The 18,321-nt window shown below is 36.5% G+C and overlaps 1 protein-coding gene across 1 annotated transcript in view; it reads right to left on the bottom strand.

Annotated features, from left to right (window-relative positions):
• Positions 1 to 18,321, bottom strand: part of LOC106499102 (sodium channel protein type 1 subunit alpha) — a 73,208-nt gene that overhangs the window by 42,042 nt on the left and 12,845 nt on the right. The window contains exons 3-13 of the mRNA XM_067298539.1: positions 17,751 to 17,840; positions 16,801 to 16,929; positions 16,003 to 16,094; positions 14,813 to 15,085; positions 6,444 to 6,507; positions 5,671 to 5,812; positions 5,310 to 5,516; positions 4,456 to 4,761; positions 3,344 to 3,724; positions 2,025 to 2,157; positions 941 to 1,179 (exon numbers count right to left, since the gene is read on the bottom strand). Of these exons, the coding sequence (XP_067154640.1) occupies positions 941 to 1,179; positions 2,025 to 2,157; positions 3,344 to 3,724; positions 4,456 to 4,761; positions 5,310 to 5,516; positions 5,671 to 5,812; positions 6,444 to 6,507; positions 14,813 to 15,085; positions 16,003 to 16,094; positions 16,801 to 16,929; positions 17,751 to 17,840 (2,056 nt within the window). The remainder of the gene's footprint in view (positions 1 to 940; positions 1,180 to 2,024; positions 2,158 to 3,343; positions 3,725 to 4,455; positions 4,762 to 5,309; positions 5,517 to 5,670; positions 5,813 to 6,443; positions 6,508 to 14,812; positions 15,086 to 16,002; positions 16,095 to 16,800; positions 16,930 to 17,750; positions 17,841 to 18,321) is intronic.

Raw genomic sequence — 18,321 nt, 5'->3', positions numbered from 1 at the left:
ATTTTAAGTATATGAAAGAGGTTATGCATTTATCTATTAGTTCTCCATAATAAGTCCAGTATTTATTTACATGATCTTAAATATTTTTTCTCATTACAAAACCAGGCATATTAAAAATCTCATTACAAGAAATCAATTCTTAAACTAAGAGACAAAGTAGGACTGCAGCTGCAAATACTTCTACGTGATCAAACCTGTCAGCTCAAAAGCCTCAGAGCTACAGAAAATTAACTGCTGAATTCTTTAATAATTTATCTTTTTGAAGTAGAAGGGAGAAAATAGAGTTGACAACATGAGGAAAAGATATCTTACTAATTTTATGATACTAAAAAATATTAAAACTCCAAGATAAAAAGTACTGCAGGATATTTTTCTAGTTTTACATTAAGCATACAGAGGAAACAATCAACATATCCCCATAAAAAAAGAAAAAAAGAAAATACTAGAAATGCTTTTAAATAGCTTTCAGTTATTGCAAGCCTGTGCTCAGGAAACAGAGCAACAAGAGGAACACAATTAAAAATACATTCATAATTTACACCTTTGTAATGTACTCATTGAAAAAGCACCACTACATTTATTTGCGTGGTCTCCCTTGCACAGAAGTAATGCATTTCCTGGTTTAGTAGTTAGATAAATCAACTTTTATTTAAGATGGACTTAATGTAGCATTGGTGCCATTTTTTAAATATTTAATTTGGTTTAGTAGAACATTGGCATATACGATTTTATAGAATCCTAACTTACATGAGCCAGAGTTGAAGGTGAAATTTCCAAAAATGTTCTGACAGAGATATTTCTAGAGGCCAATACATTCACTTTCTAAAGGGGTGGGGGAAAGCTTTTAAAACTCCTGCTTTCAGTTACTTCAGGTATAGTTCCTCCAAAATCGTAAACACAGAAAAGTAAAAACATGTCACATGACAACAAATAGACTTACCAGATTTCCGACTGAAAGAACGTTATTGAATTCAGGAGTCATCGGATGATGTTCCATGGCCATAAAGAGTGTATTTAAAACAATGCAAATAGTAATGGCCAGATCGACAAATGGATCCATCACCACTAAGTTGACGATATGTTTTACTTTTAACCAATGCGGACTGCAGTCCCAGATCAAGAAAATATTTGCAAATTTATACCAGCATGGTGGGCATTTCTGTCTTGATTCTTCAAGTTCTAGGGGAAAAACATGTCAGGTGAGTATATGATTGCCCGAACCTTTCTCAAACCTATATGAATTATATCAGTCAAATTGTCAATCTGCACTGGTACCCATTAATCTCCTGTAAGCATACCCTTTATAATTCTTACAGATCTTTTCTATAAACCCTTTAAAAATATTTATCAAATATATTTATTCAGGTTTTTTTAAAGCTTATCTGCCTAACACAATTTCTTTGTATTCCAATTGCTGTTCTAGTCACTAGCAATTTATGTATTGATTTGCACTTTGTATTTTATTATTCTCTGATTAAACTTCAGCCTGTTTCCCCAGCTTGCTGTTCCATTATGTGAATATTTTTATTTTGAAATCTGTGGTGTTTAGATATGAATTTTCAATATAATTTTAATTCCTATTTAAAAAAAAAATTCTTATCAGCTAGAATAGTTCTTTATAGAGTAACTGAATAAATATAACTGCTAAAAATGTATGTATTTTAAGAATGATTGCATATATTTGAAAACTGTTTTATACAAGCTCAAATTTTGTGTCCAACAATATGTTTTTTAGTTAATATGCATAAGCTTCTATTCAGTTCTGATCCTTGAATGCAACTCTCTAGTCCTAATGTGCACATGAGATAGATGATAGCAGAATAGTGAGATATAAATGCTTACTTACTTAATATATAGCAAATATAGCAATGAATATGAAGTTTTGGGTTTACTGATAAATATTTGCTGGTTTATGGGACAATATCAATTAATCTATTTTAAATCAGTTTTTAAGTTTCAACTCAGATTTACAGAAGTTCATTGAAAAAACAGTAATTCACTATTAAACTACACATGGTACACACCTTCCACAGTGTTTGTGAGTATGCTAGCAATACTCATTGCTCTTTCTCTTAAAGCTGGATCTTCTAGAAAGTCCATAGAAACGTGGAAAGAGCTTGATATTCTCTTTCTCATTTCTGTTTCTGTTGTCGTGCCCTACACAGAGAACAATAACAGGCAAGGCCATGTTTGAGTAATGAGAGAAGCAAATAATATATAGAACCCTGTTAGTAATGTCTTAGCTTGGATACGTGCTTCGTGCACTGCGATTTTTATTTATCACGTCAGACTTTTCTTACTTTTTAACATCTTTAAAATAATTTTAAAAGGATATATGAGGGAATAGTCACCTGCTCGCATTTCTGTTCAAGACTTCAACAGTGTGTGATATTTCTTAACTTTTGCATTTCTTTCCTTCAATCATCAGATTAAGCAACGAAAAATGATTTAAACAAATGGAAAGTGACTGAGTTCAAAATAAAATATTTGCAAAATGATTTTTTTTTCTGCTGACAAAACAGCCTGTTTTTTATAACACTGACAATCTTTTCCTCCAGGCACACTGTAACAAATAAGAAAAGTATGACTTCCTCATGCTTCCTCATGCTAGTATTTTTTTTAAAGTAATGTAAGTAGACAACTTTTAACTAAGCCAAGAAATTTGTTTTCAGGACATCTTCTCCTATCTGCACATACAATGACAGCAATATGTGCTGCACAAATGCTCACAAAAACATTTGTATTTTTGGAAGTGTGTATATAAATGTGATCTTCCAATAAGCTATTTGTTGTCTACACTACAGAACTATACCAGCAAAGGATGGAAAATAAATAAGAATGAGAAGTGAATGGTAATAATGAACTTACTTACAACTTTATTCCATTTTCATGGGGCTGATATAGAAGAATGTTATCAAAATTACCTGATACTGCTAATTTTGATAAACTGGTATCAGCAGTGTTATATTGATTGCAGTTATACGATAATATTTTTGTATACTGTTTTCAATTGTGTGGTAACTTTGATTTTGCAGACCACAGCCAGATAGATCTTTATAGTAGCAAAAGTAAAGTGTAGCATATTTTTGTGAGTGTATAAGTAAATTAATATTTTACTGTTTGGAAACTGAAATTTGTATTTGTTAGTTTTGAGAATGTTTGTAAATAAATGCTTAGATTGCAAACCTATCTTATCTGTGTTATTTATTCAAGATTTTACAAGATGCAGGAGCATTCACAGCTTGGCCAACCAGGAATCATTCCCAAGGACTCCATTCTGGAGAAAACTGGCTGGTGCAGCGAGAAAAGGCCACAATGCCTAAACTATTTAAAACTTCCTTACATTGTCATCAGTAGCTGGTTTATCTATTATCACCTCTGGCAGAAGCTGTCCAACAGGCGATGTAGGAGCAGATGGTCCACCAACCAGAGAAACCACCCCATTGCAATCCACAGTGCTGTGCATCTTCCCGTTCACTGGAAACACCGCCAGCATCCTCGATGACCTGCTGGCCTGACTAATGTTACTGTTGCGCCGTTCGCCATGTCTGCGTGGCACAAAGAGAGAATCTCTTCTGCTGTCATTGTCTTCAAAAGTGCTGTGTTCATCATCAGCAAAGTCATTTTCGGAGCCTATGTCCTTCGCTCGACCTCTGAAGCTGAAAAGACTTGTTCTGCTATTGCGCCTTGGAGAAAACAGGGAGCCGCGAATGCTCAGCAAGGACTGCAGGCAAACAAAACTTGTAATTATTAGCTGAAACCTTCAGACGTAGCATTGTTATTAGGATGAGATAGATTTTTTTTCATATATGAGTGAAATCATTATTTCCAGAAGCTAAATGTTGCTGTGAGATTTTTGTATGTACTTCATTACATTTATATTTTGCAGATAGAAATATCGCTATTTATGGATCCTTAAGACAAAAACAATTTTGAGCATTCCCTGCTCCTAATGTCAGTTAGAGTTGCTGAGTAGTTGCACAATACCTGTCAAGCAAAAACGGGAATCTAAACATGCACGTAGGTTTCATATATACAGCATCCTTCACATATTGAGCCAACTTACAAACATTACTGAAGCAAGAAGAAAATGTGAGGATATCATTACAGAAAAATACTGTAGCATTTTAATAGGAATATAGATAACATACAATCACTCTAAGAAACCCACAGAATCAATTGGAGAATATTTTAATATGATTTTAAATAGTTCTATTACAAGAATGGAATTATGAGGTTACATTTCATTCTTTGTGCTTTTATACAGGATAATCTAGCAGCTACAGCACTTTCTCTCAAGCACTGGCAACAATAATTGAGCTTAATCAAAATCTCAGTCTTTCCTTTCTTTACACAGTAGGGTCATATTACTGTACCAGGAAGAGTAAAGCAGTTTTGTAATGGCCTATGATACTTTAAATGTGTGCTTCCACTAAAAATAACAATATGCAATACCTGATGCGGAGAAGAGTATTTCTTTTCATATGTCAGTCTATTCCCTTCAATAGAGAATCGGAAACCTTTCCTTCTGATGCTGTCTTCTGATTCAGACTTGTGAAATTCGTCTTCATCTTTTTCCTCTTCTCCAGACTGTTCTTTCTGTTTTCTTTTCTTCCTTCTATTTCTCCTCTCTTTTGCACTCTTAGAGCTCAGTTTTGATGCCTCGGAAGAACTTTCTGAGAGACCCCCAGCTCCTTCCTCCACACTGGGCTCTCTGGACTCTGCGGACGCTGTTACTGCCACTGCCGCCACCGCTGCCGCCTGCCATGTTGCAGAATGCATTTGTGTCACTGAGCAAGCCACGACATCAGGGTTTTTTTTATTTTACTTATAGAGAATTTTTAGTCCCAAACCTCTGGATCTTAACACTTTCCATAGGGAATCCTCTCCCTAGTTTCTTCTATTTTTTAACACTTAATTGATTAAATATGTGCATGTTTTGGTCATAACCTTCTTCCACTTTTCATATCATATTTTTGTTCTGAGATTGCAAGCATTTCAGATCATGAATGAGTAGTTTTTAAATGTGGAATTGTATTACTGGTATTAGACTAGAAAAAAAAACATAATGAATATTGTATTCATAGTTTTGAATATTCCTTCTTGCTTATGCCTGGATTATTCACAGTAATGCCTGGATTGCTCTGCAGCAATCAGAAGGGAAAATCTCTGAGCTAACTCTGTTATTGAAAGACCAACAGGTGGGTTTACAACTCAAATTTCAGAAAGCACGCTAAATCTAAGGAGGCTGCATATCTCTAGAAAAGTTACTTCCATATGCTTTTGCATCACTACAGCATAAGTTATACCTGAGCTGCTTCTTGTTGCTTTTTCAGTTGTTCCAGCATCTGTTGAAATTCTGCCTCTTTCTGCTCTGCTTCTTCCAAAGTTGCTTGATTCTGTTCTTCGTAAGCCATGGCAACCACAGCCAGGATCAAGTTGATTAGGTAGAAAGAGCCCAGAAAAATCACCAGAACAAAAAATATCATGTATGTTTTCCCAGCAGCACGTAGAGTCTGGAAGTAACAATACATTTATAAGCAAGAAAAGGTTAATAAAAGTTCTGTTTTCCATACTGTGAAAATTAAGATGACATAAGATAATTTGTTTTAGGCCTCTTGCGTTATTGGTATAAACTTATTTAATCTACTTGCCATAAAAATTTCTCACCAGTTGATACAGGTTTTCCCAGAAGTCTTGAGTCATCAAGCGAAAGAGTGACAGGAAAGCCCAACTGAAGGTGTCAAAACTTGTGTAGCCATAATTGGGGTTTCTACCAGCTTTCACACATGTATATCCTTCTGGGCACTGCCTATAAAGATAAATTGGGTGTTACCTTATATAGTTATTTTAATATCATCATCTGGAAGGTCCAGGAGAAGATTAGGATTAAAAAGTGGATTTTTCTTTAGTTAATCAGACTAGAAATAATAATAATTCTGATTTTAGTAGAAAATTATTCTAAAGAACACCCAAAAAATTATGCAGGAAAGGCATATAAAAAAATTAGCATCAAAAGTTTAATCTCAGCTTCTAAAATATAATGTTCCCAATAATTTATTTAATTATTAATGTTATAATTTATGTCAAGTTCAGTATTTTCTACCTGTCTCTTCCTGAACCTGTTAATATTTGTATAAGTGGCTGGAACTGCAAAATAACATGTTTTCCAGCTGCTGTTTCTGTTACTTTCTCATCCAGGCAGAAGCTGCACTAACACTGAATTACTGAGTTGGCCACACAAAGATTAAGTTTTTATGACCAGTCCACTGAACATTGACCAGGAACTCAAAGCCACAGTCCAGTGAAAAATCCTAGTAACATATCTTCTGGGAAAGAATGTGATCAGTCACTTAATATATTTAAAAAATCAAAACTGTGTGTCTTAAGATGATGACTCTAATTTCTACATTGTACAATAATACGGTGAAATTTGTTCTTACCCAGCATCAGAACTGTTTCCACAGAGCAGAGCATCATTTTGCCCTTCCAGAAAATAAAAATGACCTGTTTAGAAAAGAATAATAATAAAAGAACCCTGAATATTACAGTTTTATTTTTACTAAAGCTCTATGAAATAACTAGTGCTGACCTAAAAGTGTTAAGGTGATTTCCTGATGCAGTTTTAAACAAGCAGTACTATTTTTCAGCTGGATCACAACTTCAGAATAAATGACAAAAGGAATTGCAATAAGTGCTGCCTGTAACTCTTACTGTTAATATGACAAAAATGTTCTAATATCCCTCTCAAATGCTGCTGGATCTAGATGAAATGCACCACTTTCCTTTTAGACTGATCACTAAACTAAATAACACTTAGGTGCTTTGCAATTTTATTTCACTGTTACTTATTACAGTATTGCTGCAGGTATCTCTATGTGTTGTGACTGAGGCACACCGTTAGCGTGAGCAGCCACCGACACTGGAATTGCACAAATAGGGGCCTGAAAGCAGATATTAATTTTTTATTATTGATAAGTAATTAATAGTAGTTAATCACACACATGAGAATGGCAACACAATTTGAAAGCCACATTTAAATTCATTTTCTAGTTCTGTTTAAGCAGTTGAAGCAAAACTAGTTGTGAATTATAGATAAGTTTTAGTTAAATAAAAATTAAATGCTAAACAGTAAAGCTATTTTAAAAACTAGGATTTGTTATTTCAAATTTTAACTGCTTCCAGTACATTGTATTTAATCCAATACATTCTAGCCTAGAGAACAGAGAAGAATAAGGGTTTAATTAGACTTCTGGCCCTGCAGTGTACCTAACTGGCTACAAAAAAAAGTGTGCTGAATAACATTTAGGCCTAAGTGTCAGTTGGTTCTCAAGTAAATATGCAAGATCAAATGACTTCAATGAGAACAACGTAGCTGTAGATGAAGTACCAAGCTCGGCAGTGTAGGTAAAGCAAGATAAGTAGAAATCCTTTAACAGTTCTTGAGGTTCCTGCAATTGAAGGAGAGCTCCATGACTCCTAACTCCACTTTTAGGGAAGGTTAAAGGACAAATGTCAGATTCCAGTGTCTTTGACTTGTCTGTAGGAAATATCCTGACTCAAATTTCCTCAGGTTTCTTAAAGCATTTGCACATACAACATTTCAGAGAAATGATTTCTCCCCATGTGATGCCCCCAGAAACCAAGGGAATCTTTTAGGACTCTTCTGCAAAGCCTGGATGGTTGGACATCACAATGAAGGAATTGAACAAAGAAATTAATGAAAAAAACACAAAATGTAATGAAGGAATTAAATGTTTCTCAAATGACAAGCACAATAAACTATACTAAATTATGCTATATTCTAGCTTCACATCAGATCATGCATTGTATAAAAGACCTGGAGCAACTGTTCGTCACATTGTCTTTCGTAGACATGGTTTATTTAATAAGAGAAAACTCAGAAGTACTCATGACAAAATCTTGACTCAGCACACACACTTCATGTGCACCCCAAAGAAAGACATACAGAGAAGAGGCTTGAAAGATATTTAAAATTAGAATGGGAATAATCTAAAGAGACAGAAAAACTATATAAGACATCAGCCATGCTAAAAATGAATAAATGTATAAAAATGAAAGTCTTAACACATTGCCGCAGTTAATCTAGAAGCTGATACTATGAGATGCTAAGCAGCTTCTGACCTCTCCTAGGTCAGATAAATGTAATTCATGCTATAAGTAATACAATAAAAAACTCAGTAATTCAACGTCAGGTGCCTATTTAAGGTGCCTATTTAATTAATAGAAGCTGAAGGTATGCAGCATTGGTAAATGCTCAACAATGCGGTAAATGTTCAGGAACTTTGAAAGAGTGAGTTGATGATCTCCACTTCCCAAAGCTGAAGCTATTTGATATAGGAAGAAGGATGAATTAATCCTAGATATGTCTTACCTATCTAAAAAACGTTTTAAAGTTGATTTATTTCATAGATTGTACATAATGCAGTCCTGGCTAAATGAACATCCTTAAAATGAAATATTGTTTAGCACAAACTATCATCATAGAATGCTTATTATTACTTTTCTAAGGTGGCATTGAACATGCACAAAACAGTTTGGGTGTTTTACAAATATTTAAAAATATTAAATGCTTAGAATTACTGCTTTGTCCTCACTGCGCTGCCCAGGCCAAGGTATGGCTCACAGCTGACTGGCAGGATCTCGCCCATTTGCAAAGCAGCACATTCCGGATCCTGACAAGTTTCTGCCAGCACATGCTACCTCTTATTCACGTAAAACTTTCAATGTGAGTAGAGAAGAGAGTCACTCAGGCTAAAAGTATTAAGGTTGCACCATGTTTTCTCACACAGTAGAAGAGGTTGATTAATATTCCCTGCTCCTCCTTGTATAGCTTTCCACTTCTGAAGTGAGGCTCACATCCTCCCAGAAATGATGAAATCATTGATCATTTTAGGAAAGAAAACTTGGGTAAATTCCACCTAATTCTCCTGTAGCTAACCATCTGATAATCTGCATAGTAATCTTGTATTTAAAGGACAGCTCAGATGGTTTAAACAGCAGTGACATTGACATGTCTTTTCTTATAAAAATAAAAAGTGATGGTAAGTAAAAAGTTGTGGGTTTTAAGATTTACTTTGACTGTATCCTTGAAAAGTGCTTTTCTTTTTTTCCCCTCAAACCAGACTCCTGCAGTTGCTGGGCTCTTGATTTTGAAAGAGTTACCATAGAAGTAAGTGTAGTAGAGAGCTCCCGTTTAATGACAGACATAGGGACAGACACAGTTTATGCAGGGTCAGGTCACGTAGCCCCGTGTCTCATTTCTGACAGGGACCGAAACTGATGCTTCAGGCAGATGCTAAGGATGGGGCAGGGGCACCCTGGCACTTCCCCGAGCGCCCTCCCAGCCTCCTGCGGTTTTGAAGCACAGGCATTTCCGAGTTCAGATGCTCCCTTTTTTGCTTCCTAAGGCGATTGCTACAGATTTAGTAACTCTCACTGGATTTCTGCTCCACTGAACCAGTCTATTAAGCCTCCCTAGGAGCCCATCTGCGATGCTGCTAGCACCGTTCAGCTTAAACATGACCGTTGGTACCCGCTGTGCTGCTGGAGCACCGTTATTATGGAAGGTAACAAATCTGGAGGTTGAAGAGGTGTCACAAGTGATTGGTCCTAGCACACTGACTTTTTGCAGCAGGGACACAATATCTGAGCCAGCTGCAGCTCTTTTCTCTCAATTCTGTGAGTGAAATCCACCATTCAGAAAGGCAAGGCTTCAAGCTGTATGTAGCTCTTGTTCCGACACTCTGGGCAGGACTGAATTTCGGTATCTAATGATACATCTGCATCCTACAGCGCACAATCTTCTGTACTGTGCAGTGTGCACAGCCCTTTGCACTGCTGCCGTCATTCGGGGCTGGCATGCATTACAGAGCAGCAGTGTGCTGAAATGGAGCTGCAAATAGTAAAGTTAGCTGACATGATGCTGACCACAACTGACCATATAAAGCAAATCTTATTCTGCACTATGTCAGCCTATCCCAATTAAAACAAGCTGGAACCTAACAGTGTGCTGGGAGAAACCCAAATCTGATTACATGTTTATCTGGAGCAGTCAGCCATGCTCAGTGTGGCATCAGCTAAACTCAATCTTCAGAATAGTTTTTTTACAAAAGTTTTGTAGTTTAGACAACATGTGCCCTAAAAGCAGTCTGTTCTTGCCAGATCCACAGGAAATAGCCATCCAGACTTTCCCTGAATGCCCTGATACAGCCATGTTATGCAGGATGGCAGATACAAATGCTCAAAATATTATCATGACAGGAAAATTTTTATAACTACACAAGATGAACGGTATAAGCATGTGCCCCTAACTATATGCAAAATTCAGAATGGCACTTTGTCAAATTAGTGTGGAAAGTCCCTCACTACCTCAAAGGTATATGTTTGATTCCCTTTTATTTTATCCCTGATATATGAGAACTTACACCTAAACAGAAATTAAATTTGTTTGGCAAAACTTAGGGTAAAGACTAGAAATGATTGTTTGCTTCATAAGTAAACAGTCACTAGAACCTCAGAGGGAATCCAGCATCTAGGAGTGAGACAACCGCTGTGACAGGAGAAAGATCAAGGCTTTGCAAAGCCTAGCATGAGGAAAAGGAGGAACCTTGCAGTTCTTGCAAGATCTGGCACCAGATGATGAGAAGGAGCATTTGCAACACTGAGACAGTGACAAATTCATGTATTTTGGGGTCAGCAGTACCAAATCCTTCAGTGTCTGCAACCACGATTGTGCAGGGACATTAGAGAGAGCACCTGGGCTGTTGCCCCTGGCTCTGAGACTTGCGGTGGTGGCTCCTCACCTTACACAGTTCCAGGCACAGGAGGCCTCTGTTCAGTGTCCACTGTAGCTTCTTTCTGCTCCTTTCAAGTAGCTTAGTAGGGAACTTAGTTTCTCTACCAGCCTTGGTCTTTGAAAGATCCAGAACACTACCTGATAAGCATGTCCACATCTCTTAGGCTGTTTCCCTCTGTTCCTGAGCAGACTCATTGGCAATGCGTTTAAGATGAGAACCTATTTTGTTTTTTATAATATTATAAATATTATATCACAATATTATATATTATAACCATATACATTATTACTATAGTATATAATAATATAATTTAATTTAATGTACTACAGTATTTTATTTTTTCTTAACCTATTTACAAGGTTAATAAAATGCAGAGGCAAGGAGAAAATAGATATTTCAACTCAATTACATGGAAAGAAAGAACAGAGATGGCACAGGGACATCCCAAAAGATTCTGCTAAACCAAAAAAATTTAATTTCATGGCCTTGAGCTGCACAGTACATCAGAAGAGTAGATAATGTGGCCATCACTGGAATGATTCCCTAACAAGCAATGATGAATTTCAGAATTGTTCTGAAAGTCTCCCTGCAATGTTCCAGAGCACACCATTAAATACATAATACTAACTGGGAAATAGCAATTACTAGCTGAAAAGTGTGCTTTAACACTCAGTGCAAGATTTATTTCCCAGAAAATTTGCTTATGACAAGCTTAATGAGTAAACCTAAACTGATCTAATATTAAATTTATCAGATTTGATATCATAGAAAAAAATGGAAAAAGGAAGAAAGCATTTGACTCACCAATGTCAACAGAGCTTACATAAAGTCTTTCTAAATGGTATTTCCAAAAACGAGCTCAGAAGAAAAATTAGGGCCTACATGCCTTTTTTGCATAGTACACAGAACTGTTTCCTCAAAACTTTTATAATTTCTACCAAAGACATTGCCATTGCACTGCTGTGAGCTCCAGATAAGTCCTTTCTTATTGCTCTGTCACAAAACTGATTTAAGAACTAATTGCAACTCATCCCCATTGCTGTATCCTGTCTGCCCACTGCAAAAGGAGTAAGCTGTGAGAAGATCATTTTTCTCTGTGCAGCTGCCTGTAAGCAAAGACAAGCCTATTAACTTCATAATAAGCCTCAAAATTTCATAATAAATTTCATAATACCTATGAACTCCTGTGTAAATATACCAAACGTTGAAGTAGCCAGTCCATTAAAGTATTTTCTCTGCCTAATTCAACTTCATTTTTCAAGGGACTTCAGGACTTCCATAAGCCAAATGGAATCGGAGGTTGAGTTTATAGATTCTTTGTTATAAAGCTAGAAAATAAAGTTTGACCTTGAAAACTAGGTCATTATTAGGAGACTTTGCTTAGATTTTGTTATACGCTGCAGCATGGGATCTTCCTGAATGCACACATGTTTAAATGAAGTGTGTTTCATAAAAAGATTGCATCTTGATTTAAGAAATTCGGATGAAAAATCCATCATAGTTATTGATCAGCTCCTTAACTGCGATCACAATTAGAAACTGTCTTCCTTCTACTTCAAATTTGTCTAGCTTTGACTTCCAGCTATTGAACCTGTTATATCTTTGCCTGCTAGATCAAAGAGATGTCTATGATGAATTTTCTGTTTCCCATGAGGTTTTTCTCAACTGTGATCAAATCACCCCTAAAACCTTCTCTTTGATATGCTAAGTAGGTTGAGCTCATGGTCTATCTTGGTTTAAGGCATGTTTTCCAATCCTTTAATCATTTTTCTCTTTCTGAAAATTGTCCAATTTTTCAACATCCTACCTAAATTGAACTCTATACAGTATCCAGTAGCAACTGCACTAGTGCTAAATACAGAGGTAATACTGCCTTCCTATTCAATAATTTATTTATGTGAACAGGATAGTATTTAGCTTTTTGGCTGCAGATTTTTGGCCTTAATTTTCCAGAGTCATGGCTCTTGCACAGTGCCTTAGGGGCCTCAGCTTTACCTGGCTAAGGGCCTTCTAATTGCAATTTTATACCCTGCCTCTCGGTTGCAACTCTGTAACCCTTCACATGCGCTGCTGTGGCACTGTTTTCCAGAGCCTCTGTGGCACTGTTTTGCCTTTGTTTGCATGCTGTTTTTCCTCTGGTGTTGTTCTCCTGGCCTTGCACCTGTGGTTGCTATTGGCACAAGAAGCACCCCTTCCTTCCCCCGCTTCTCCTCCTCCTTGGCTGTAGCATTTGGTTTATATTAGGAAAGCCAATATATGCATGCAGAAAGCTTAACAGTTAGGCATGCTGCACCAGCCCCCATCAAAGCAAATTCTCATCAACACTAACAGCATCATAAGAAGGAACAACCAGGAGGGAATTTGAGCAAATCGTAATGAAAAATATATATTTAATATGGGAAAAGGGGGAACCACCTACTTCACTGGAAAAGTGAGAACCCAGCAGAGGACACTCACCATGGGACCCCAACACTTCTCTTTGCAGCTGGCCACTTTAGGTAGTTTTCCCTTTCCCTTCCTCTTTCTGTCTCTCTCTCTCTCCCCTTTTGTTTCTATTTTTCGCCAAAAATAACTTTTAGTGTTAGGGATGACGTATCCTATCAGTTACAAAACCCCACTAAGAAATCTTTGTGCATGTGAACCTGTCCCAATGTGCTTTGCACAGCATTGCTTTTTAGGATAGGGAGCTTAGGTTCATAATCTCACATTTAGCTGCACTGAAATGCATTTGTTCATCTATCTCCAGTTTGTCAGACTACTCTGTTTCGGCAAAACTCGTTAGAAAATCATACATTGGGATATTATCAAACAGAAAGATGTTTCAAGTGGGTTTCTGAAGAGATTTTTCTGGGACTGGTCCTATTCAAGAATTTAACTAATCTAGATGATGGAAGAGGAATTATGCTTATTAAATTTGTGAATTATACTTATCTGATAAACATGGCAAGTGAGTTGGAGGAAACGACTACAGTTTACAAGATCTGGGACAACTGGAGATATGGCCTGAAAAAACAGGGCACTGTTCAGGCTGGAACAATGAACTGTGCAAATCAAAGTGAGGACCTAATGTGGTAAAAGTCTGTAAAAGATTCAAGAGACAGGTAGACTACAAGCTGAACAGTATTTAAGGATTTCAGCTGCAAACAAAGGCAAACACTAGGCCAGGGTACAAAGCCCAGAAGTGTAAATTACTAGGCTACAACATAATCCTTCTTTACTTAGCAGGCTTCATGTGGAGAAGAAATGCCTAGATGTGGGTACTGAACTTTAAGAAGGATGTTTACAACAAGAAGGGATCCAAATGAGAGATCCAGATCTAGAAAATATATACTAGGAGAAAACGGTGATGGAGCTGGGTCGCTTAGCTTACCTAACAGCATGCTGAAAGAGGAGAGAGCAGGGCATGACAACGTGAGAACCGTCTCTAAATACCTCAGACACACTGTTTAAAAGTAGAGAGTAATTTGTTTTTCATGCCTGAGGAGAATATGATTAGAACAATGAGATTAAACTGAAGCAGGAAGATTTATGTTAGACCTTAAAAAAGTTTCTAACAATAAGGCTAGTGAAGCACAAGAATGGGTAGAAGGTGAAAATAAAGAAGACTCCATTGCTGGAAGTCTCTAACCACATGTTAAGTGAACATATGTCAGAAATGACCTTGCAGTCTATTGCTGATCTTGCTTTAGAATATGGGAATGGACAATGTTTAAGATTCTGAACTAATTTTGAAGACTAATTTCGCCTGCTCTCTATCCTCATGTAGCTGTGGATCTAGCAGAGGGAGCTGAGAAAAAGAGCTGCATCATCTAGAGCGACTGTGCTCCTTGTTCCTTCCTCTGCCACGCAGGCTCCTGGAGCAGGTCTATGAGAAAGAAAAAACACTTTTTCTGCTCCTTCTCAGCCAAACATATCCCCTATTCCTCGCCTTATTTCTAAGAACTGTGTTAGCCACAAATCATTTCAGTAAGAATTATGTTAACAGTACTTACTTTCATCCTCAATGTACCCCTTCCAGTCAAATGGAGTCACTGTTGAATTAACCAGTGTACCATTTTCCCCTGTTGTGGTGTTGAACTGGGAAGTAATATTTGTTTCCAAAGTAAAATTTTCTGGAGGCCACTGCAGGCATTTATTCCTCAAGTTGCCCATGAACAGCTGCAGCCCTATTAGTGCAAATACACTCAGACAAAACACAGTCAGGATCATGACATCCGAGAGCTTCTTCACAGACTGAATTAGGGCTCCCACGATAGTCTTCAAGCCTGCAAAAGTAAAGGAATTTTTATTCCAATGTTCAAAACATTTTTAAAGCATAAAAATGACAATGTCTCCCAGTAAAGTTATAGATTTCATGCAGAAGCCCAAATAAATGATTATAATGTCTGTGAAATAACATTTTTGTGAAGAGCTTTTTCACTTGTGAAAATGAATAAACAGCAGAAGTTTATGTTCTTTTGAAACTGTGAATGGAATGAGTTGCATATATTTCAAAACACTTGTTTTAATGCTAAAACAAGTGACTTCATTATTCATGCTGTACATGAATCTCACATAAAAGTCTTCCTTCTTTTTGCCAATACCTCTTGCCCCAAACCTTTGCTACTATCAGTTTTATAACATACTAGATTGAGAAAACAATAGCAAATAGTTGAGCCCATTCAACAATAAATAGGATTAAAATTTAATGCTATAAAACTGGAGATGGTTTGGAAAATTGTAGAATTTTAAGATAATAAATCCCCCATGCAATGCCCATGCTATTCTTTATTATCTTATTTCTTTATCTTCATTACTAAGTCAACATTTCAAACATTTTTATTTTTTGTCACAAATATTCACAACAAAAAACACATAACATCATGTAGGTAAAATACACATGGGTAAGAAAACTTCAGGATTACTGATTTTCGTTGAATGTGGAGAAGAAAGCTTGACATCATAAGATGCAAACCACACACACTGTGTACTGCAATGTCTCATGCAAAAATCTGTTAAACTCAAAGGCTGATTTCAAAAGGAAAGAGCTCATGTTAAAAAGCAATGAATCAGAGATTTCGGTGAATTCTAATATCTTCTGATTCCTGCTTTTTTGTGGAACTAAATTAGGCTTATGTTTAAAAAAATGTGAATTCAGTTTCAGCGAATTAAAGTCAGCCTCAGTGTTTAACCTAGCTCTCACCTGGAATGACTGATATTGTTTTCAAAGCTCGGAGAACTCTGAATGTTCTCAACGCTGAGACATTGCCCAGGTCCACAAACTCTGTCACATATCTGTAATAGGGGAGTTCACACACAAACACAATGACAGGATAAAAAGGAACAGTTGGGAGGTACGAGGGGCCTAACACCTTACACCAACTACTTCTTACCTGGGATTACAGAAATAGTTTTCAAAGCTCTCAATACTCTGAAAGTTCGAAGAGCTGAAACATTGCCTAGGTTTACAAATTCTGTTACATACCTGTAGGATTAAATCACAGTTATTCAGAATTTAGGCAAAGTTTATGCTACTTACTTGGGTCTTTCATCAAGACCACTTTGGCGAGTTTAGCAAAAAATTAAATAGCAACAGTCAGAGGTTTACCTTTCACTGCAGTTTGCCTTGCATTAATACGCTTTCAGGGCCTTCAGTTAAATTAAATGTCACTGAAGTGAGTCACAGTGATTTAACTTTGAAAGCCTAAAATTTATCTAGACTAGATTGGTAAGTTTGTAGAAGGAAGACAAAGAGATGCTCCTTTTCTGCTCAGAGAAAAAAATTCAGGACATGAAATTAGCCGCTCTAATACTAACTGTACTAATGGCTTCTGCAGTATTTATGTTTACATTAAAATATGCATTTAGAATGTGAAAATTGTTTTAGACAAAGTAAATCCATAGAACAATTTCCTTTTAATAAAATTGATGTTTATTGATACTAATTTCATGCCCTTTATACCCTTCACTTTCCAAGAAAAAGCAAAAAACAAAAACTTACGCAAAGGTAATGACAGTGAAATCAAGCCAGTTCCATGGATCTCGCAGAAAAGTAAAATCTTCTAAGCAGAAGCCTCTTGCAATGATTTTTATAAGTGACTCAAACGTGTATATTCCAGTGAATGTATACCTGGAAAATATCAGAAAATTTAATGGAGGAAATAAGTAGCAACATTTTACATTTCTATTTTGCTATAAATCTTATGATAAAATGGAGGACTTATTTGATTTCAAAACTGGAAAGGAAATAGAGTCAATAAGCAATTACTCCTAAAATTCATTATATTCATCACACATATTTGTGTATTTACATGCATTACTTGTGACATATGTTAAAGTACACCAGTCCTGATCTTGTGCATAAATCAAAAGAAATAAAGCAATCAAATAAATGACACACATTAAAAATTCATTGGTGATATTCAGGTTAAAAGTAAATGACACTAGATCCATTAATGTTATCCAATAATGTTGTAGGAATAAGTTATTGGATACTGTCTGAATCACTAACATCTAAAACATGTAGCAGTCACTCTAAAAAAGGCAGCATATAAACATGCACCTGTGTCCCATACTAGGCATACCTGTGCTTATATGTCCTCCTTAACTGGCACCTACAAGTGGATGGCCGTTGTTCTGTTATTAATGCAGGGGTGTAAAGGAGGCATAAGAGCATATGTAGCTGGTAAGGTGTGAATATGAGAGAAAACTTCAAATGGAATCAAAGCAGAATACTGCCTGGAAACAACCATTTTATCTTTTCTACCCAATTGTTCTGCTACAAGAAGATTTAAATAATTATTCAACATTTCTACATAGTTTAGAGAGGAAAAAGCACCAGTGTCTCCTGGTAGTTCCTGCCAGCACACATTACTGCAGTCATGAGCATCCTGACTCCTAGAGGGACAGAGGCAGAGATAGGAATTTCTTTAAATATAACATGCAACTTACTCTACATTCTTTGTCCAGTCTGGAGGGTTACTCATGGTCATAAATACGCAGTTGGTCAAAATAGTGCACATGATAAGCATGCTGAATAATGTAAATTAAAGTTAAGGAAAATACAATAGTAAATCTCACACTATCACACCAGTCATGCATCTTAAGTACAATAAAATCTTACCACTTACACAAACCTTTTTGACTTCACACTGCACATTTATTTTGATTAATCTGGTAGTTTTCACTTTAGGACATTAAACTTTAATATTAGTCTTTATTTGTTGATGTTTTGGGTTTTTGCTTTCAGCAGGTGCTGAAAGATGACCAAGCAAGCTCTCCCATGCCTGGTAGGTGATGCCAGCTGAATAACAGTCCAAAATGACATAACTTGCAGAAAAGTATTATTTTACATAGGTACCTAACCTGACTGAATAAGCATGTCTTCCACTTCTACAGTTTTAGTACTAACAGCTGGCATAGGCAAAAGCAGCTTGGGTGAAAAGCCAGAGCACTTTATCCTTTTTATTTACCATGAAGTAGAGGTGTAGAGATAGCACCCAGCACCCCGGGCAGCCAGCAG

Source organism: Apteryx mantelli, chromosome 6, assembly GCF_036417845.1.
Source record: "Apteryx mantelli isolate bAptMan1 chromosome 6, bAptMan1.hap1, whole genome shotgun sequence".
In the NCBI taxonomy this organism is placed as follows: domain Eukaryota; kingdom Metazoa; phylum Chordata; class Aves; order Apterygiformes; family Apterygidae; genus Apteryx; species Apteryx mantelli.
This window is presented reverse-complemented; position numbering and strand designations above follow the sequence as displayed.